This window comes from Chiloscyllium plagiosum, unplaced genomic scaffold (genome assembly GCF_037043375.1).
Source record: "Chiloscyllium plagiosum isolate Xiang-an unplaced genomic scaffold, Cpla_swu_hap1 HiC_scaffold_17, whole genome shotgun sequence".
NCBI classification, from domain to species: Eukaryota; Metazoa; Chordata; class Chondrichthyes; order Orectolobiformes; family Hemiscylliidae; genus Chiloscyllium; species Chiloscyllium plagiosum.
In genome coordinates this window covers 58,720,120-58,742,957 of record NW_028270155.1, presented here as the reverse complement: position 1 = coordinate 58,742,957, position 22,838 = coordinate 58,720,120, and the positions used below count along the sequence as shown (strand labels likewise).

Below are 22,838 nucleotides of genomic sequence, written 5' to 3'. Positions count from 1 at the left end.
AGCAACTGCAGCTGCTCGAAACCTCTCCCAATGAAGGCCAACATACTATTTGCCTTCTTTCCTGCCTGCTGCACCTGCATGCCCACTTTCAGTGACACCCAGGTCCTGCTGCACTCTCCCCTTCCCAATTTACAGCCAGCCATTCAGGTAGTAATCCGCCTTCTTGTTTTTGCTTCCAAAGTGAATAACCTCAGATTTATTAAAATTAAACTGCACCTGCCATTGCTTTGCCCACTCTGTCCAGATCATGCTGAAGGATCTCTGCGTTCTTGTCACAGTGCACCCTCCCACCCAACTTAGTACCATGGTGGGGGGGGGGGGGGGGGGGTGGAGAAAGAGACATAAGCCGGAAACAAACTCATCCACTGGAAAAAAAATCTTCATGAATGCGATTGATTTAATCTTAAAACACAGTTTGGAGATATCTAAGACTCTAATTCATTTAGTTGGAAATGTGGGGAGGTCTTGAGAGTGTTCTTTGGGAGAATACTTGCCAGAGCTGCAGAGGTTATAAAAACTTATTTCCCTTGTCCTGAAGTCCCCATGTCCATCTAATAACTCCTTTATTAAGGCCACTTACTATGATCAGCCAATCTTATATTCTCTATACTGTACATAGTATTTTAAACTATAGCCAGAGAACAATTGCTATAATAAAGGCAACAGTCTTTCAACCAGACCAGAATGGGAGAAAGCAAACAAGTTTATGCTTTCTTCCCACAGATGCTGCTAGACCAGCTGAGTTTTGCCAGGAACTTCTGTGTTTGTTACCAAGGAATGCAGTCAAAATGAGAATGCACCATCTGGAGCCAAGGTTTTGCTCTGTTACCTAAAAGGCAGGAAACTCCTTTGAGCATCAAACACCACAATACAAAGATAAACAAATTTAGCAACGCATTTTGGGTAATGCATGATAAACCAGAGAACAGGCAACAAAATCCTTTATGATAAAAAGGTGAAAAAACATTTTGCTTGGTGGCTATTTGGACCAACATGCCCTGTGCTGGATCTTTCATTAAAAGAAACAGATACAATTAGTCCATTATCTTGCCTCAAAACCCAGCAACTTTCTTCATTTCAAAACAAAATGTAGCCAATTCCCCTTTGGAAGTTAATGCTGAAATCTGCTCCCACTTGGAGCCCAGGTGCTGTATTTAGATCATAAGTTGTGCTTAAATCGGTCCTCATTATCACTTCTGGCTGTTTCCATGACGATCAGGAATGAAAGTGAATGGGAAGTGCCAGAGATATTAATGGCACTGGCCTGATCCCTACCACTCACTAGGCTTACTTTTGCAGACTGACAAATGACTTGCATCCTGAAACAAAGTTTTAAAAGTAGGGAACTGAAAAACTGATGAAACCAAATGGACAATGTGTTGTCTGTTCACCATAGTGACAAATGCCACTTGTTCCTGGAGCATCACTTACACTGAAAAGGTGCTGCTGTTAAAATTGAAACTTACCAGATGAGCCCATGGCACCATTGGCAGTTTCGGAGTCAGCCTCAGCATGTAGAAGACAAAGATAACAATGGTGAGTATCCATAGGGTTACAGCCACAAAGATCACCCATCCGAATGCAGCATCACCGCGTGAGATTCTTGAACCAGCAATCAATGCCCACACAAGCAAGCCAAAAGCCTGTACAAAACAAAATAAAGCCATTAGAAAGAACTTGCATTTAAATAGCATCCTTCCCTCCGGATGCTCACAGATCAACAAGTATATTTTGTGAAAGGTCATGTTGTAGAAAATGCAGCCATTTTCCACATTACATGCTCCCATGAACAGCAGTGAGTAAATGCTCAGGTAATAGGTTCTCAGCAGATTGGTCAGGATCCTCAAAATAAAAATATCTCTCCTGCTTCTCTTCAAAGCAGGGCCATGAATCCTTTTACATTTACGCGAGATGAATATTTTGTTCCAAAGGTGGCACCACTAGCAGTTCAGTGTTGGAGTTTCAATCTGGATTTGGTGCTTAACCTTTAGAGCGAACAGAGACTAAAGTGCTATTACTGTACCAGAGCCATTAAAAGCAGAGTACTTCTCAGAGTCATACAGCACAGAAACAGATCTTTCGGTCCAACCAGTCCATGCTGAACATAATCCCAAACTAAAATGGTCCCACCTGCTTGTTTCTGGGTCATATCTGTCAAAACCTTTCCTATTCATGTATCTATCCAAATGTCTTTTCAACATTGTGGTTGTACCCACATCCACCACTTCCTCAAAGTTCATTCCACACATGAACTGCTCGCTGTGTAAAACATTCGCTGTCACGTTTTTTTTTAAATCTCTCTCCTCTCACCTTAAAAACGTGCCCTCCTGTCTTAAAATTCCCCATCTTAGGAAAAAAGACAACTATCCTTAACTATCTATACTTCTCACTATTTTATAAACTTCTAATCTAGTCACCTGTCAATCTCCTAACTGCCAGTGAAAACAAAAGTCCTCGTCTTTCATAACAAAAAAACTTTCAATACCAGGCAACATCCTGGAAAATCTCTTCGGAAACCTCTCCAATTTGATAATATCCTTCCTATAAGTGGACAACCAAACTGGACACAGTATTCTGGAAGAGGCCTCACCAATGTCCTGTACAACCTTAACATGACTTCCCAACTCATACACTCAAAGGACTGAACAATGAAGGCAAATGTCTTTTTTAAACATCTTGTCTATATATTTGATGCAAGTAAGAGCACAAGGGAAATAAAAACTGGGAAGTTCTGTTTGTCCTAACAAAGCCTGGTCTCCAACTCCAGTATTAGAGCATCCAGATCAGTTCTAGGACAGAGTTAAGAATCCTCCCTTTACCATCACAGGCAGGTTAACACAAATTGCTTTCAATTAGCAGGAAAACCATTACCATTAATGATGTATAATCTGTTAGAAATGTACATTTTGGGCTTGTGTGTTGAGGGGAATACTGAAAATTGTAAAGCATTCATTATTAGGTGTTGTTTTAAAAGACACAGTCACATTATTTCAGTGCAGCACTCCTTCCAGTTGACCCCAATTTCGAAGCAATTTGGTTCATGCCACATGGTATCACAAAACAGAGTGAGGCACTGGATACTATAAAGGCTCTGGGCCCAGACAACATCCCATCAATAGTAGCGAAGACACCTGCCCCAGAACTTGCTGTTCCCCCAGCCATAGAGTAATAGAAATAGACCTTTTGGTCCAACTTGTCCATGCCGACCAAGTTTTCCAAACTAAACTAGTTCCACTTGCCAATGTTTGGTCCATATCCCTCCAAACCCTTCCTATGCATGTACTTACTAAACGTCTTTTAAATATTATAACTGTGTCTGCAGCCCACCACTTTCTCTGGCAGTTCATTCCACATAGGAACCATCCTGTGTATGAAAAAGATCCCCCTCAGGTTCCTTTGAAATTTCTCTCATCATAAAGGTATGCCCCCTAGTTTTGAACCGGTCCACCCTGTAGCAGTTTCAGGGCAATCCCCAGTTTTAAAAAGGGAAGACTGAAAGAAAATGGCCTTTTGTGAAAAACTAGTCAACCTGGCATCTGTGCAGGCAGGATTTCCCAGCAGGCCTGCCAGAATAAGGACACCTTCTTCTGGGGAAAGAAATCCTCAGAGGTATGAGGCAACTCGACCAACAAAATGGCACCCGCCAGACATTGTTTAAAGGGACAGGCATAGAAATGGTAACGAGCCCCAAAACTGTGAACAATGGAGCCTATCTAGTTAATGGGATAACAATTTACTCTAACCTGAAAACAGTTTGGGAGGCTTCATGAAGTAAACTTGGGATGGTATCGACCCTTTTGTTTCCATGAACAATGAGATTAAACCAGCCCCAGCAATCACTGGAGAGGGGCAGAGCCAGCCTACACTCTGGAATCGCAAGGGTAAAAGGGGACAGCACGGCCAGCTATTGGGGCTCTTTCCCTTTTCACTCTCCTCGCTCTGAGCTCACTGCATCTCTGGACACCAACCCTTTGGGGCTGAAGACAGGTGAGTTCGGTTCAGCACTCTCTCTCCAGTGGAATTACCCTAGTGCAGCATTGAGTCTTTGAAGTTTCAGAGCCTGCTGGAGAGAGACCACCACAGTAAATCGGTGAATCCCCACAGACACCGGACTGACTATGGAGTAAAGGAAAGAGGTCCCACTTCCACAACCATAGGGAAAATACTTTTGCTATTAACCTGATCCAAGCCCCTCATGATTTTATAAACCCAATGTCACCCCTCAACCTCCTAGGCTCCAATGAGAAAAGTCCCAGCCTATCCCTATAGCTCAAATCCTTCAGTTCTGGCAACATCCTTGTAAATCTTTTCTGAACCCTCTCCAATTTAAGTAATATCCTTCCTATAGCAAGGTGACCAGAACCTTACACCCTACTCCAATATTGGCCTCATCGCCACCCTGTACCACCTCAAAATTACATTCCAACTCCGATACTCAATGGTCTAAGCAATGAAGATAACACTGGCATCTAGCTGACAATGTGGAAAATCGCCCAGTTATGTCATGTACACAAAAGCAGAACAACCCCAATCCAGCCAGTTACCACCCCAATAATCTACTCTCAATAATTGGCAAAAGCAACGGAAGGTCTCATCAACAGTGCTATCGAGAGATTTACAATAATGACTTGGTCACTGACAATCAGTTAGGGCTCGGCCAAAGCTCCTTGGCTCCTGACCTCACTACAATGTCAGTCCAAACATGGACTAGAATGGAATTCCAGAGGGGGAGGAGAATAACTGTCCATGATAGGATGCGAAGGAAATCATGTGTGAATGGGAATCAAGGGGAAAACTCTGCTATCAGATAGAAGATCGATGTGGTTGTTGGTGGTCAGTCATCTCAATTCCAGGACTTCCTTAGAGTAAAGTCCTAGGCCCAAACTTCTTTAGCTGCTTTAATGAATCCCCTTCATCACAAGGTCAGAAGTGGAGATATTCACTGAAGATTGCACAATGTTCAGCACCATTCACAACATCTCAGATACTCAGAAGTAATTAGTGTTCATATGCAGCAAGACCTGCATAATATGCAGATTCGAGCTGATAAGTGGCAAGTTAAACTCATGCATATAAGTGCCAGGAAATGGCCATCTGAAACAAGACAGAATCTAAGCTCCCCCCACCCCTGCCCAATCATCATCATCCTGGGGTTACCATTGACCAGAAACTGGATAAGATATAAATACAGTGGCTCCAAGAGCAGATCAGAGACTAGGAATTCTGCAGCGAGTAATTCCCCTCCTGACTCCCTAAAGCCTGTCCACCATCTACAAGTGATGAGTGTGATGGAATATTCCAGGAGCTCTAATACACAAGCAGCTTGACACCATCCAGGACAAAGTAGCCTGCTTGATTGGCAGTAGACATGGTACTATTTACTTCTAAATTTGCAGCCTTTACCATCTACAAGGATAAGGACAGCAGCTCCAGGCAGTGGTGTTCACGTGCAAAGTTCCCCTCCACAATCCGGAATTGGAACAATAATTACTGTTGTTGGGTACAATAATCCTGAAACTCCCTCCCTAACACTGAATATCTCTACACTTCAAAGACTGCTGTAGGTTTAATGCTAACCACCACCTTTGCCAGGACTAATAGGTAAAAGGCAATAAATGCAACACCCACACCCCAGGAACAATTTTTTTAAATTAGAAAGTGTGCTCAAAAGGTTATCCCCCTTTCAGAACAATTGTTACTAATCAAAGAGTTCTAGTTTGAAGATATCCGCAGTCCATTGCTATGTATACTTTATAGTTCTCTGGTGGTTCACTACAGGAATACCTAGCCTGATTTGGCTTTCAGGTATAGGCTTAGGTTCCAGATTCAGTCTCTAGCTCACTGATGTTAGTGACAGAGTTAGAATTGGCATTAATCTGACAGTGTTGGGAAGAGGAAAGAGCAATTCAAAACGGTGGATCAAAATCAAGAAATTCAAATCCAATTCAAAACAAGAATTTAAAAAACAAGAATTCTAGAACAAGATACAAGAAATTGTTAATATTACCCTAAATGAATTAGCATTTGTGAATCCTTGCGAGGGAAGAATTGTACATAGCTGTACAGTGTGCTTTGTTGTTTTAAGGGCTGATCCATTCTCACTGCTGCATTTCCATTGTTTTCATCGTCGCAGATTGACAATGGATTCAGTGTTCCCATTTTTGTTTGCTTTGTAATGTGTTGTCATAGTGCATGACACGCTTCAATAGGCTTCCCTTGTCACTATAAAAAATTGAATGAAATGTAATCCTGTGTCATCAAGGTATTGTTAATGCTTGTTGCAGTGCGAGGAGCAATAATTGCCAAAGTGCTCTACTGATCCCAATCTGCAAGCCACAGTACTCAGGATTTCAATAGATGGTGACATCACCCTTTTGTTCATCTCCAGATAAGTCCCCAAGCTCTCCCGGACTCACCCTCCAGAGATGGGGAATGTGGAGATGGGGAGGTGGCTAGAATGTGGGTCCCTCTGAGGAAACTGTGACCAGTACATCAGTATCATTTTTGTTTTACAACACAGTCAAACTATTTTGATGAGCTTGCAGATTATTGGAGGACATTGTCCATCTCATTACTGATGAATTTTTGAATGTTCTGTGCCCTGAAGCAAGTTTGTAAATGAACACATTATGAGAACTGACTGGGTTGGGGAATGGGCAATATGAACATTTTACTGAATGTTCCAAAATTCTCTTCATAGGAACTTTATATTTAACTATTGCTGTTGTATGTGCATTTTGGCTTTAAGACAGCTCACATTTAAAGGACTTCACGTGTTGCTTAACTTGATATTTTGCGACTTAGTCACAAGGTTCCAGATTCAATCCTACTTCAAGATTGGAGCACAAACATGGAGGCAAACTCTCCAGTGCAGTACACTACTGAGGGAAGGCTGCAATGCCAAAGGAACTGCCTCTACATTGAAACATCAAAAACAGATGTAAAAAGTTTCCTGAGGAGCAAGAATGACTCCCGTGCCCTGGTCAAGGTTTATTTCTCAGAACACAATCAAAAAACACAAAAAAGATGCATAGCTATTTATAACATTTAGAATGCGGATTTCAGACCCCAGGGTGGCATATGGATGTTAGTTCCTTTTATTTAAGGAAAAGTAACTCTTCACAAAAGACAGCAGTCAAAGTCTCAAACAGTGACCTAACAGGTCTGAGAATAGGTGACTGCAAAACCATGCTGAGAGGCTCATGGTATGTAAACATTGAAAGTCATTAGTTTTTTAGTTTAGAATAATTAGGGATTGGTTTGAGTTCAGAAAGTCCAGAGGTTGAAAGCTTTTAGGGCAGTTTGGAGAGGACCCGAGTGGCCTCAAATCATTTAGAGTCAGAGCCCTACAGCACAGAAGACAGGCCCTTTGGCCCAAACATGTCGACCAAAATGCTTGCCCACGCCAACCCGATTTCCCTGCACTTGGCCCATATCCTTCTAAACCTTTCCTATCCACACATTTGTCCAAATGCCCTTTTAAATTTTGTTAATGAACCCACCTCAACCACTTCAGCTGGTAGCTCATTCCATACACATGCCACATTAAAAAATGTTGCCCCTCCGGTTCCCTTTTATTCTTTCACCTCTAACCTTAAACTGATGCCCTCGAGTCCTTGATTCCCCAACTCTTGAAAAAAAAAACCCAATTGCATTCACCCTATCCATGCCTCTTATGATCTTATACACTTCTATAAAAAAAAGTTCCCTCATCAGTCTCCTATGCTAGGAAGAAAAGGTCCTAGTTTGTCCAACCTCTCCCTATAACTCAGACCATTGAGTCCAGACAACAACCTTGTAAATTTCTTCTGCACTCTTTCCAGTTTAATAACATCCTGTAATATAACAAGGTGACCAAAACTGAACACAGTACTCCGAGTGCGGCCTCACCAATGTCCTGTACAACTGCAATGTAATTTCCCAACTTCTATACTCAATGCCCTGACTGAAGGATACTGTGCCAAAAGCCTTCCTCACTGCCCTGTCTGCCTGTGACTCCAAGGTCCCTCTGTTTCACTACACTCAAGGCCCTACCATTCACCGTGAAACTCTTGCCTTGATTTGACTTTTCAAAATGCAAAATGACACAATTATCTATATTAAACTTAATTTGCCATTTCTCAACCGACTTCCCCAGTTGATCAAGGTCCTGCTGCACTTTTCAATAACCTTCCTCACTGTCCACGATGCCACCTATTTTAGTGTCTTCTGCAAACTTACTAATTATGCCTTGTACATTCTCATCCAAATCATCGATATACATAAACAGTAATGGGCCCAGCACCAATCTAGAGGCACTCCACTAGTCACAGGCCTCCAGTCTGACAAGCATCCTTCCACTATTACCCTCTGCTTCCTACCATCAAGCCAATTGTATATCTAAATTTGCCAGCTCTCCCTGGATTCAATGTTATCTAACCGTCCAAGCAGCCTACCATGTGGAACCTTATCAAAGGCCTTACTGAAATCCACATAGACTATGTCTACCGCCCTGCCCTCGTTGACCATCCTGGTCACTTCAAAGAACTCTAACACATTTGTGAGGCATGATCTCCCTTGCACGAAGCCATGCTGACTATTCCTAATCAACCCAGTCTTTCCAAATGCATATATATCTTATCTCAGAATCTTCTCAAGTACTTACCCAGCACTGATGTTAGGCCCACTGGTCTATAGTTCCCATTTTTTTTTTGCAGCCCTTCTTGAGGGCACAACATTTGCTTCCCCCCCCCCCCCCCCCCGTCTTCCCAGACCTCACCCGTGGCTAACGATGATACAAAAACCATCAGCCAGGGCCCCCACAATCCTTCCCTAGCCTCTTGCAGTGTTCTTGGATATATCTGGTCAGGACCAGGAGATTTATCCACCTGCGTACATTTTAATACATCCAACACCTCCTCTACTGTGATATGGACTATCCCCTTGATGTCACCACTAACTTCCAAGTCATCATGTCTTTCCCCTCAGTAAAGAGAGGAGAATATTCATTGAGAACCTCCCCCATCTCCCGCAGTTCTCCCATTAATGTCAACTTTGGTCTTTGAAGGGTATTATTCTCTGTCCAGTTATTTTTTTTCCTTTAATACACTTAAAGAACCTCTTTGGATTCACCCTAATCTTCTCAGCCAAGGCTTTCTAATGCTCCCTTCTCACCCTCCTGATGTCCTTCTTCAGTAAACTCCCGTAAACCTCCGGAGATTCCCTTGATCCCAGTTGACTGTACCTGAGCCTTTCCTCTGATCAAAGCCTCAATATCTCTTCATCCAGGGTTAGCTATTCCTGTCAACCTTCCCCTTCACCCTCACAGGAACATACAGACCTTGAACTCCAGCTATCTCACTTTAAAGGCCTCCTACTTGCCAGAGGTTCCTTTGCCTGCAAACAAACTACTCCAATCAACCCCTGCAAGCTCCTGTCTAATTCCATCAAATTTCACTTTGCCTCGATTTAGAACTTGAACACTTGGACCAGTTTTGTCCTTCTCCATAACTAGTCAATAGAACTATGGTCACTGATCCCAAAATGCTCCCCCACTGCCATATCCTTTGCCTGTCCTTCCACATTTCCCAAGAAAAAGTCGAGTTTTGCCCTTTCCATGTGGGACCCTCTATAGACTGCTTGAGGAAAAGATTTTCCTGAACATATTTAAAGAAATTCCATCCCATCTAAGCCCTTAACACTCTGGCAGTCCCAGTCTATGTTAGGAAAATTAAAATCCCCTATGACAACCCTATTGCTCCTGCAAGTCTTCCCAATCTCCCTGCATATTTGTTCCTCTAATTCCCCTTGACTCTGGGTGCCTCTAATAACAACCCCAAGAGCATCACCAACTCCTTATTTCTTAGCTCCACCCACAGCCTCAATGGAATATTCTTCAGTTATTTCATCCCTGATTAAGGTGAGTATCACAGCAGGAATCAAAAATTGAATTCCCCCTCCCCTCTTTCCACCACCTCAAGCACGTGTACCCTGGTATGTTAAGCTGCCAGTCCTCTCCCTCCCTCAGCCATGTTTCTGTAATGGCTATAGTATCCCAGTCCCAAATATCTATCCATGCACAGACCCATCTGTCAGTCCTTTTGCACTGAAATAACTGCGATTTAATCCATCAGTTATTCCTTGTCCCTGACCTGCCTCTTCACTTTACTATTTCTGATTACTGTATCTCCTTTGAGATCGCACTTGCCTCCCTGCTGTTGAGGATCCCACCTCCCTGCCAATCTAGTTTTAAACCCTCCCTTGCAGCAGGAGTTTAGTTCTCTCTCCAGACAGAAACATTCAAGGAAAGCAATCAACTTAGTAGGAACATTTAACTTGTGGAATTTCTACACCATAAGAGTTGGGGTAGAAATCTACAGGTTACTAGACCTGGGGAAGCTTTAGGCTGTTCGGGAGGAATTCATTTTGACAGATTTGGAAAAGACTCAAATGGATTCCACATCCACAGCAATGCTCAGGAGTCGGTGAATTTGAAACCAAAAAGGAACTGGGAGATAGGGTACATGCTTTCTCAATTTGAATCACTAAATCATGGCTTTGGAAAGCGAGCTGAAGCTTTGTTTTACTGTTTTAAGATCTAACCATTTTCTATATTTAGAGGGCTTGTTTTTATTCATGTCTTTCGTTTGAGTAATAAACTTCTGTTCTGTCAACAGCCTCTGCAGCCTCATGTGACTGATCACCATTTTAACGACAATGTGATCCAACAGGCCAGACTTCATTCAGGGTCCAGAACAGAACAGTCAGTTAGCATCATTGAAAAAAAAAAATAGCTTATCTGGACAGTACCATGCTGCTGTTCCTGGGAGCTCACCATGTACAAAATAGCTGAATACTTCCAACAATATACTTCAAAAAGAAAAAAAAAAACCTTCTTTGCCTCAAAGTTTCAGTCAGTCATCGATGATTGCGAAAGATGTTACATGAAGCACTTTTCATTTTCTTAAAAGCATGGCTTCCATGCTTTTCAACTATATTCACCAAACTTAGAAACTCAAATGTTATAAGCCACTTACTCATCCTGCTTTGATGATTAGTTAACCTACACCCGCTTTAGGATAGCACCCCGATTTTACATTGCCTCCTCATTCTTCCGACCAAATTGGAATGTCACATCTCTCTGCGTTAAAGTTGCATCTGCCACTTGTCTGCCCTTTCCACCAGCATGTCTCCTCTTTGCAATAATCAACATTCTCCCTTATTCACAGCACATCCAAATTAGGTCATCTGCAAAGTTTGAAATCATGCCTTGTTAATGACTGGGGTGGGGAAAAAGTAGTAACGAGGAGGAGAAAGTGTGGACTGCAGATGCTGGAGAGTTGGAGTCAAAGAGAGTGGGGTTGGAAAAGGCACAGCCAGTCAGGCAGCATCCGAGGAGCAGGAGAGTCGACATTTTAGGCAGAGGCCCTCCATCAGGAATGTGAAGGGGGAAGGGAGCTGGGAGATAAATGGAGGTGGGAGTGGGGCTGGGGCAGGAGATTGTGGGGGTTGGAAGGTAAGTAGGAAGGCAATAGGTCATCCTAGTAACAATCCTACTGGAATCCCCAGTAATACCCTCATTCAGTCCATAGAATCAGAGTCAGATGTATAGCACCGAAACAGACCCTTCGGTCCAGCTCGTCCACGCCGACCAGATATCCCAACCCACTCTAGTTCCATCTGCTACCACTTGGCCCATATCCTTCCAAACCCTTCCTATTCATATACCCATCTAGATGCCTTTTAAATGTTGCAATCGTACTAGCCTACATAACTTCCTCTGGCAGTTCATTCCATACACGTACCACCCTCTGAATGAAAAAGTTGCCCCTTAGGTCCCTTTTAAATATTTCCCCTCTCACCTTAAACCTATGCCCTCTACTTCTGGATTTCCCCACCCCAGGGAAAAGACTTTGTCTATTTATCCTATCCATGCCCCTCATAATTTCATAAACCTCTATAAGGTCACCCTTCAGTCTCCCATGGTCCAGAGAAAACAGCCCCAGCCTACTCAACCTCTCCCTGTAGCTCAAATCCTCCAATTCTGGCAATATCCTTGTAAATCTTTTCTGAACCCTTTCAAATTTCACAACACCCTTCCAATAGGAAAGAGACCAGAATTGTATGCAATATTCCAAAAGTGGCCTAACTAATGTCCTATACAGCTGCAAAATTACCTCCCAATTCCTGTACTCAATACTCTGACCAATAAAGGAAAGCATACCAAGCACCTTCTTCACCATCCTATCTACCTGCGACTCCACTTTCAAGGAGCTATGAACCTGCACTCCAAGGTCTCTTTGTTCAGCAACACTCCCTAGGACCTTACCATTAAGTGTATATAAGTCCTGCTAAGATTTGCTTTCCCAAAATGCAGCACCTCGCATTTATCTGAATTAAACTCCATCTGCCACTTCTCAGCCCATTGGCCCATCTGATCCAGATCCCATTGTAATCGGAGGTAACATTCTTTGCTGTCCACTGCACCTCCAATTTTGGTGTCATCTGCAAACTTACTAACTAAACCTCTTATGCTCACATCCAAATCATTTATATAAATGACAAAAAGTAGTGGACCCAACACCAATGCTTGTGGCACGCCACTGGTCACAGGCCTCCAGTCTGAAAAACAATTCTCACCACCACCCTCTGTCTTCTACCTTTAAGCCAGTTCTGTATCCAATTGGCTAGTTCTCCCTGTATTCCATGAGATTTTTCCTTGCTAATCAGTCTCCCATGGGAACTTTGTCCATATAGATCACACCTAGCACTGTGCCTGCAATCCTAGAGTTGTTTTTTTTAAGTAACAATCAAGTTTGTGAAACATGATTTCCCACGCACAAAGCCATGTTGACTATCCCTAATCAGTCCTTGCCTTTCCAAATATATGTACATCCTGTCCCTCAGGATTCCCTCCAACAACTTGCCCACCAGAGGTCAGGCTCACCGGTCTATAGTTCCCTGGCTTGTCTTTACCACCCTTCTTAAACAGTGGCACCATGTTAGCCAATCTCCAGTCTTCTGGCACCTCACCTGTGACTATCAATGATACAAATATCTCAGCAAAGGGCCCAGCAATCACTGCCCCAGTTCCTCAGAGTTCTAGGGTACACCTGGGAATTTAACCACATTTATGCATTTCAAGACATCCAGCACTTTCTTCTCTGTAATATGTACATTTTTCAAGATGTCACCATCTATTTCCCTACATTCTATATCTTCCACGTCCTTCTCCACAGTAAACAATGATGCAAAATACCCGTTTAAATCTCACCCATCTTCTGCAACTCCACACAAAGGCTGTGTTGCTGATCTTTGAGGGGCCATATTCCCTCCCTAGTTACCCTTATGTCTTTAATATATTTGTAAAAACCCTTTGGATTCTCCTTAATTCTATTTGCCAAAGCTATGTTTCCATTTTGCCCTTCTAATTTCCCTCTTAAGTATACTCCTACTGCCTTTATACCCTTCTAAGGATTAACTTGATTATCCTGTCTATACCTGACATATGCTTCCTTCTTTTTCTTAACCAAACCCTCAATTTCTTTAGTCATCCAGTATTCCCTACACCTACCACCTTTCTTTTCACCCTGACAGGAATATACTTTTTCTGGCTTCTCATGATCTAATTTCTGAAGGCTTCCCATTTTCCAGCTGTCCCTTTACCTGCAAACATCTGTGCCCAATCAGCTTTTGAAAGTTCTTACCTAATGCTATCAAAATTGGCCTTTCTCCAATTTAGAACTTCAACTTTTAGATCTGGTCTATCCTTTTCTATCACTATTTTAAAACAAATAGAATTAGTCGCTGGCCCCAAAATGCTTCCCCCACTGACACCTCGGTCACCTGTCCTGCCTTATTTCCCAAGAGTGGGTCAAGTTTTGCACCTTCTCTAGTATGTACATCCACATACTGAATCAGAAAATTGTCTTGTACACACTTAGCAAGTTCCTCTCCATCTAAACCTTTAACACTATGGCAGTCCCAGTTGATGTTTGGAAAGTTAAAATCCCCTACCATAACCACCCTATTATTCTTACAGATAACTGAGATCTCCTTACAAGTTTGTTTCTCAATTTCCCTCTGACTATTAGGGGGCCTATAATACAATCCCAATAAGGTGATCATCCCTTTCTTATTTCTCAATTCCACCCAAATAACTTCCCTGGATGTATTTCCAGGAATATCCTCCTTCAGTACAGCTGTAATGCTATCCCTTATCAAAAATACCACTCCACCTTCTCTCTTGCCTCCCTTTCTATCCTTCTGTAGCATTTGTATCCTGGAACATTAAGCTACCAGTCCTGTCCATCCCTGAGCCATGTTTCCGTAATTACCATGATATCCCAGTCCCATGTTCCCAACCATGCCCTGGGTTCATCTGCCTTCCCGGTTAGGCCCCTTCCATTGAAATAAATGCAGTTTAATTTATCAGTCCTACCTTGTTCTCTGCTTTGTCCCTGCCTGCCCTGAATGTTTGAGTCACTTCTGTTCTCAACTATTGCAGTCTCAGATTGATTTCATTCCTCACTACCTCCCTGGGAACCCTCCCCCAACTTACTAGTTTAAATCCTCCCGAGTAGCTCTAGCAAATCTCCCTGCCAGTATATTAGTCCCCTTCCAATTCAGGTGCAATCCATCCTTCTTGTACAGGTCACTTTTACCCCAAAAGCGCTTCCAATGATCCAAAAATGGGAATCCTTCTCCCATACACCAGCTCCTCAGCCATGCAGTCATCTACTCTCTCCTCCTATTCCTGCGCTCGTAGCAACGGGAGTGATCCAGATATTACTACTCTCAAGGACCTCCTTTTTAAATTCCTGCCTAACTCTCGGTAATCTCCCTTCAGAATTTCAACCTTTTCCCTTCCTATGTCATTGGTTCCAATGTGGACAATGACCTCCTGCTGGCCCCTCTGTCGCTTAAGAACATTCTGCACCCTCTCTGAGACATCCTTGATCCTGGCACCAGGGAAGCAACACACCATTCTGCTTTTTCACTGCTGGCCACAGAAACATCTGTCTGTGCCTCAGACTAGAGGATCCTCTAACACAATTGATCTATTGGAATCCCATGTATCCCTCATTACATTCGAGGCAGTCTCAATACCAGCTATATGGGCTGATCCTAATATAACGGCCCCGAGGATTGGTACAGGTAAACATAAAATTACCCTGTATGCAGATGATGTTCTTCTATTCCTCAGTAATCCTTTGATGTCCGTACCTCGCTTAATCCAAGTTATTGATACATTTAGCACATTCTCAGGCTATAAAATTAATTTTTCAAAAATCGGAGTCTATGCCAATGGGTGGCCTTGCTATGATACCCCACTTAGTGGACGGATCCCACTTTCCCTTTCGGTGGTCCCTGGAGGGTTTCTTATATTTAGGCATTTTTATTACCCCAGTATTTGGTCAGTTATACAAGGCTAACATTGTGCATTTACTGGAAAGGATAAGGCAGGACCTCCAGTGATGGGGAGACCTTCCAATTTCCTGGCTGGGTAGAATAGCACTAATTAAAATGAATGTCCTGCCCTGTCTCCTATACCCTATGAGAATGCTTCCGGTGATGCTGCCGAGGCTGGCACTACGTAAATTATATGGCTGGTTGGGTTCCTTTATCTGGAATCATAGACAGCCCCTCATTAAGCTGAAGAAGCTACAGTTTCCACAGGCAAGGGGAGGATTGGACTTCCCAGATTTTAGGAAATATCAGTTAAGTTCCCTATTAAGCTACATAGCCGATTGATTGCGGGTCAGACAAGACCCAATCTGGCTGGACATCGAGGCCTCAAGTAAAATGCCCACTTATTAACCTTTTGTTTTCAGACAAGAGTAAAATCATCACGGATCAATGTAAAAACCCTATAATACTAAACACAATTAAAGCTTGGAATATAATGTGGCAAAATGAGGGCAACTCACAGAAAACATCCCCCTATGCTCCGATAGTGGGAGCATGGGTGTTTCAACCGGGGCTTACAGATGCCACTTTCAAACTCTGGAGATCCAGGGGTATCTCATGTCTAGGGGACCTATTTAAAGAAGGGGTCCTGATGTCTTTTGAGCAGCTGCATCAGAAATTTGGATTACCTAATGGTGATCTCTTTCGATACTTCCAAATTCGAGATTACATACAGAAGAAGACTACTATTAGGTAGTCTTTATAAATCAGACAGAGAACGTAGAGTGTTATGGCCAATGGGGGTATCTTCGGTCAGCACTATTTATCATTTATTACAGGATGAAGTATCGGGAGATATGGACAAACTGCTTAAAATATGGGACCAGGATTTGGGACTGGAAATCTCTATAGACATGTGGAATGACATTTGGGAAAATGCCAGAAAAATCTTCATCTGCAACAGAACTCAAGGCCATTAAGTTAAAGATACTTCACAGGGCCCATATAGCACTGGACCAATTGGCAAAATTTAAGGCAGGAGCATCTCCAATGTGTCCCAAATGTAAAATAGAGGTGGGCACTCTTGTACATTGCCTATGGACCTGTCATAAGATCCATAGATATCAGATTAAAGTAGCAAGTGCTCTGACAGAAATTAGAGTGGATCCAGTATCTCTCCTTTTGGGCTTTTCGAACTTACCCTCCCTGGATATGCACGGGTCGAGATTATTTTCTATTCTCTCTTTCTGTGCAAGGAAAAATATTTTGGTTAACTGGGTGGCTGAGGGCCCCCCTGGACTTTCAAACGGGCACAGATTAATTATGGAACGTATTCCCCTTGACTTCCTTACAAATATGGTGCACCGAAAGACCGAATTATTTCACAAAATATGGCAGCCCTTCTTTAATTACACAAATACAGGTATTTCGGCTATCCTAACAAGGGCTTTTATTTAATTGAGATTACGAACCTGGCTGGTCCGGGGCCCCTTGGGAGAGGAATCCCACACGAATATGGGTTTTGTTATGATTTGATGTTAACACATTCCGAGCATGTATCTCACTACTCAATTTCTGTGTTATCCCGTCGGTTTTTTTCACTGAATAATGTAAGAGACTTAATTATACACTCTGGTTAGTTGTAGGTTAGATTAGTAGTTAGTTGAGATTTGTTTTTTCTCTTGGTATCTCTTTTTTCTGTTTGATAGATTTTGGTTATTATTTAAGATTTAATTGTATATTAATGTTTATACTTGGGGTTTTTTTTATTTGTAAACTTGTAAAAATGTTAAAATTTTTAATAAAAATACCTATTTTTTAAAAACCACACAGCTGAAGCAGTGCTGGGCAGCTGTAGCTACATTATCCGTTGATCGGCAATGCGGAGAAAGTAACAGCAAGACAATGTATTTTATCAATTATGAATCTGAGCTGCAAAAAGCAAAGTTAGAAAAGCCAGTAAAATGATTCTTCTGCCAAACTTCTGTTGCCATAATGGTTAGAAGGAGATCAAAACATTCCGGGATATCGGACCTTTCAGAGACCGGAGAGATGGAAAAGGTGGTAGGGTAGCACTGTTAACAAGAAATGAAACAAAGGCACTCGAAAGAGATGGTCCAGCCTCAGGTGATGTTGAGTTCATTTGGGCAAGAGAAATGCAACATTGGGAGTAGTACACAGATCTCCAAACAGTAATCACGCTATATAAAACCCTATATATCAGAGTACAAGCATGCAAGAATAGAGCAGTTATTATGGGTGACTTCAATCTTGATTGGGTTAATCAAATTGGAAAGGGTAGTTACAACAAATTCAGCAAGTTCCTTAGGGCAATAAGTCATGGGTCCAACTGGGGAACAGGCTATCTTGAATCAGGTAATGAGACAGGTTTAATAAGTGACGGGCAAGTAAAAAAAGATCCCCAGGAAGTGGTGACCATAACGTGATGAATTTAATATTCAGGTTTCAGATAGAGAAACTCTGGTTGGAAGCAACTGTGCTTAACCTAAATGAGGAGAATTACAATGATGCGAGGACAGAGTTAGCTAAAGTGAACTGGGTGGTTAGATTAGCAGGAGCAGACATTTAAGGAAGGAATGTGTGACACTCAGCAAAAGGTTGGGGGGGGGGGGGGGAGAAGTGGAGGATTCTCAGAGAGGGCTAAACCACCCATGGCTAACAAAAGAAATTAAGGAGAGTATTAAGTTTAAAGGAAAAAGCATAGAACAAGGCGGCGACTGAGTGTGTGGAGTTTGCACATTCTCCCAGTGTCTGTGTGGGTTTCATCCGGGTGCCCCGATTTCCTCACACACAATCCAAAGATGTGCAGGTTAGGTAGATCAGCCGGGGAAAATGCAGGGTTACAGCGATAAGGGAAGAGGATGTTCTGTGGAGGGTCAGCGTGGACTCAATGGGCCAAATGGCCTGCTTCCACGAGGGATTCAATGATTCTCCTTGCCTAATCTAATATTAAAGAGATAGGTGCCTGCTACACCGCACCGAACAATCTGGTATCATTTCACAGCTGCAAATATTTAAAAAAAGGTAATCCCTCTTTATATTCTGGTGAAAGACCTATGGAGAAGTACTAACGGCTCTGCTCACTCCCTGGATTCTGCCAAATCCACTGCATGCTTTCACTGTTAAGATTTTAGATTTTTCTTGTAAATTCTCGTGAGCATCCAGTTTGCTTTTGATACTTTTTTGCTGCAGTCTGTAGTTGAATGCCCTGAACTTGTCCTGGTGACTGCAGCCGCTCTCTACTAGAGTTCTGTTAGAAAACTTCAAGAAATCAGTGTTGCACCGTCAGTCACTGTTGTTATATTATGATGCGTTTTTTTTTAAAAAAAAGCTTTCATGTAGTGGAATCAATTCAAATTCAGTATCACCATGATCTTTTGCATTCTATATGTGCAACAGCAGCAAGGAAGAGTTAATCCATAGTCTCATGCTGTGCCAGCTGCAGAATAACTAGTAGTTGGCATCTTACCACCAGATTTTTCCCATTTACACTGCGTGGAATCACTGGGAAGTATTCAAAACATTGTCACTGTTTTGCCTTGAGAAAACTGTACACAACTATAATTATAGTCAAATGCCCATCGAGTCCAGGTTCAGTGGATTAGCCAAGGGAAATACGGGGTTATGGGACCAGGTTGGAATGCTCTTCCACACAGTAGGTAGGAAAGAAATAAGCGAACAAACGAACGAATGAACGAACGAAAGAAACATAGGTCCATTAGAAAAGGGAACCTGGGAAGATGGTTATGGGGAAGCAAGGAAATAACAGGATTTAAACCGATAGATATTTTGCACCAGCCTTCACCGTGGGAGATACTTCCGACATCTCGTTCATACTGACGAATACAGGGAAGGAATTAACTACCATCACTAGAGAAGTATCAGACAAACTAATGGAGCTAAAGGCAGGTAAAGTCCCGGGGCCCTGACGGTCTGCATTCTAGGATCCTAAGAGAGTAGCTCGAGACAGTGAATGCATTGGATGTAAACTTTCAAAAAAGAATCTATGAATTCTGGGAAAGTACCAGAAGATTGGAAAAATACTCATGTGACACCCCTGTTCAAAAAGAAAGGGGACAACAAGCAGATAACTATAGATTGAATAGCCCAACATCTATTTTTGGAAAAGGATTGGAATTAATTAAGGAACATTATAGCAGAATATTGGGAAAACGATAACTCAGCAGAGTCAGCATGACTTCAAGAGAGAGAAGTCATGTCGGACTAATTCACCAGGGGAAACATCAACCAGAGTGGATAGAGACCACCAGTAGATATGTTGCATTTGGACTTCCAGAAGGCGTTCAACAAGGTACCTCACAAAGGAATCATCTGATAAGAGCCCACAGCATTGAAGGTAGTGTATTGGCATGGATTGAGAATTGTCTCATGAGCAGGGAACAGCCAATGGGGATATGGGATTTTTTTCCAGGTTTGTGACCTGGAACACAGGGCTTTTGTTAGCTCACAGGGTGAACCCAGTTTCACAGGGCTCAGGGCTGGTTCACAACCGTTTACAGTCTATATTAATGACTTGGAGAGAGGAAGTGAACATACTGCAGCCAAATTTGCAGATGACTAAAATAAATGGAAAAGCAGGTTGTGAGATGGATACAAAGTTTACAGAAAAATATTGATAGGTTAAGTGAGTGGGGAAAAGTTGTCAAATGCAGTATAATGTGGGGAAATGTGAAGTTGTTTATTTTGGAAGAGAACACAAAAGAACGGTATTATTTTAAATGCAGGAAAACTGCAAGAAGTCCCACCCACTGTTGTTGACAGGGCAGTCAACCGCATTCGACCTTTCACCCGTGTTTCTGCCCTTGCTCCTTCCCATCACTCAGCATCGTGATTGGGTTCCCCTTGGACCCACTTGTCATCCCACCAGCCTCCACTTCCAAAAGGATCATTCACTATTGCAGACAACTCCAGCAGAACGCCAAACATTTTTCCCCTCACTCCCTCATCTGCATTTCACAGGGATTGTTCCCGCTGGGATACGCTAGTCCACTCCACAACCACCAACATCAAGCTCCCCTTCCCACTGCCACATTCCCATGTAATTGCCAAAGATGTAACACCTGCTCCTTCACCTCCTCTCTGCTCACCATCCAAGGGCCCAAACAGTCTTTCCAGGTAAAGCAACATTTCACCTGCACCTCCTCTAATTCTGTGTATTGTATTCTCTGCACCCAATATGACCCAGTCTACACTGGAGAAACCAAATGCAGGCTGAGTGACTGCTTTGAGGAACACCTCCTGTCTGCGCACAAGCAGGACCCAGACCTTCCTGCAGCTGGTCATTTTAACACAGCATCCTGCTCGCATGATCACACGTCTGTCCCCTTGGCATGCTGCATCACGGCACAAACTGGAGGAACATCATCTTCACAATAGGCACTTTACAACCTTCTGGACTTCATATGGAGTTCAACACTTTCAAATTGTGAAACCACTCCCATCTCCTCCCTTTCTGTTAGCTTATTATGTTTTCCCCTCCCCCCATTTCACTTATTGTCCTTTCAAGTCTGGCTGGAGACTACCTTTATTCTGCCATTCTCACATTCTGGTCACTTCATCTGAACTATCAACATCTTTTCTCCCTCAGCACCCTACACCTGCCACTACCCCTCCTAAACTATAGCATAAATGCTGTCCCCTCCACACTTCACTTCAGCATTGATAAACAGTCATCTTGACTGAAACGTTAACTTGCTCCATGGATACTGTCTGACCCACTGTGACTCCAGAATGTGTTGTTTTTGGGTCTTGAGTGTACTTGTACATGAAACACAGAAAGCTAGCACGCTTGCAGATAATGAGGGAAGTTAATGGAATGTTGGCCCTTATTTCAAGGGGGTTGGAGTATAAGAGTGGGGAAGTCTTACTGCAACTTACAAGGCACTGGTGAGACCACACCTGGAGTACTGAGAGCAGTTTTGGTCCCTTTATTTAAGGAAAGGTGTTGTTTCATTGGAGGCAGTTCTGAGAAGGTTCACGAGGATGATTCCTGGTATAGAGTAATTTTCTAAGGAACAGAAACTAAACTGATTGAGACTCTATTCACTGGAATTTAGAAGAATGAGGTGATCTCATTGAAACATGTCGGATATTTGAGGGGCTGGACAGGGTAAATGTTAAGAGGATGGTTCCCCTCATGGGAGAGTCTAGGCCAGAGGACAGAGTCTAAAATTGGTGTCCCTTTATTTGGAGACTGAGTTGAGGAGGAATTTCTTCTGAGAGTTATAGGGGTTTTTAGAATTCCTTGGCAGAGAGCATTGTGGGGGCAGAGTCCTTGTGTATATTTAAGGCAAAGTCAGTCACAGGATCAAGGGTCAGGGAAAGACAGGATGTTGGATCAGCCATGATTCTATTGAGTGGCAGAGGTAGCTCAAAGGGACAAATGGCCTATGTTTTTTTTTAAATATAGCCTTGTGGATTCAAAACTGTTCACAGTATTCCAGCTTTGAGATGACAAGTCCCTAGTTAAGTCTTATTGGTTTTGCTCTTTCCATCCATTTGAAATCTGACTAGTTAAACCAGGCTGGACTTGCTGAAATGGGAATTCCGATGATGAAAACTCAGATGGAAATAATGTAAAAGATAAGTCCTTGAGATTTCAAGTGATGGAGCTGTGACTGTTTCCTTGTTCTGTTATGGGATTGTCCTTGGGAAGATAAATTAGTGATTCACTTCATTGAAAAAAAAATGGTCTTTAAAATTGACACAGACATGTTCACTCATTACTGGAGAGCATCAGGTACTTGTTTGTCAACTGCGACCAGGTTATTTTTTCTCCCCCTTTGCTATTGTGATTCCCATTTCAAATCTTTGATCAAGTACGTGACGCTGATTTGCAGCATGCTTTGATCACTTCCATCTTATTTATATCTCTCACTATGGAAAGAAGGATCCAAATGCACAACATACGTGCAACAGGATTTGTTGAACAAATATTTGATGAGATACAACTCTGGTATTTTTATTTACCTTCAATAAATCAGTTATGTGCAAATAACCACACCCAGTCTTTTAAACTTATTGGGAAATAGCTCCAGTTAATTGCGACAGATCAGTAATATCATTCCAGAACTAAATAATCCCCATTTTACCTTCAGAACCCGAATGTATATTCCAAGAGAGTGAAGGTTAACAGTACCCAAACTGGTTTAAAAAAACACAATCAGTGTAGAAAATTTTCAACTCAGGGAGCTATCCCAAAATGCACCACCAATGAGCTGTTTTGGAATTGGTCATGCATTTTGTAGGACAAAAAGCAGCAACTAATTTGTATGCAGCAAGTTGCTAAAGATCTATAACAGTCAGATGAAGATCCAGTCGATCTGATTGGTGATGTCAGACAGGACATTCTCTAAATTGTCATGGCATCTTTTCCACTCAACAGAAGAGATATAGGGCACCTTGACATC

At 42.5% G+C, this 22,838-nt stretch overlaps 1 protein-coding gene across 1 annotated transcript in view; it reads right to left on the bottom strand.

The window, feature by feature from the left end:
- Positions 1 to 22,838, bottom strand: part of pllp (plasmolipin) — a 42,855-nt gene that overhangs the window by 9,002 nt on the left and 11,015 nt on the right. Inside the window, exon 2 of the mRNA XM_043707136.2 lies at positions 1,467 to 1,643. Coding sequence (XP_043563071.1) covers positions 1,467 to 1,643 — 177 coding nt within the window. The remainder of the gene's footprint in view (positions 1 to 1,466; positions 1,644 to 22,838) is intronic.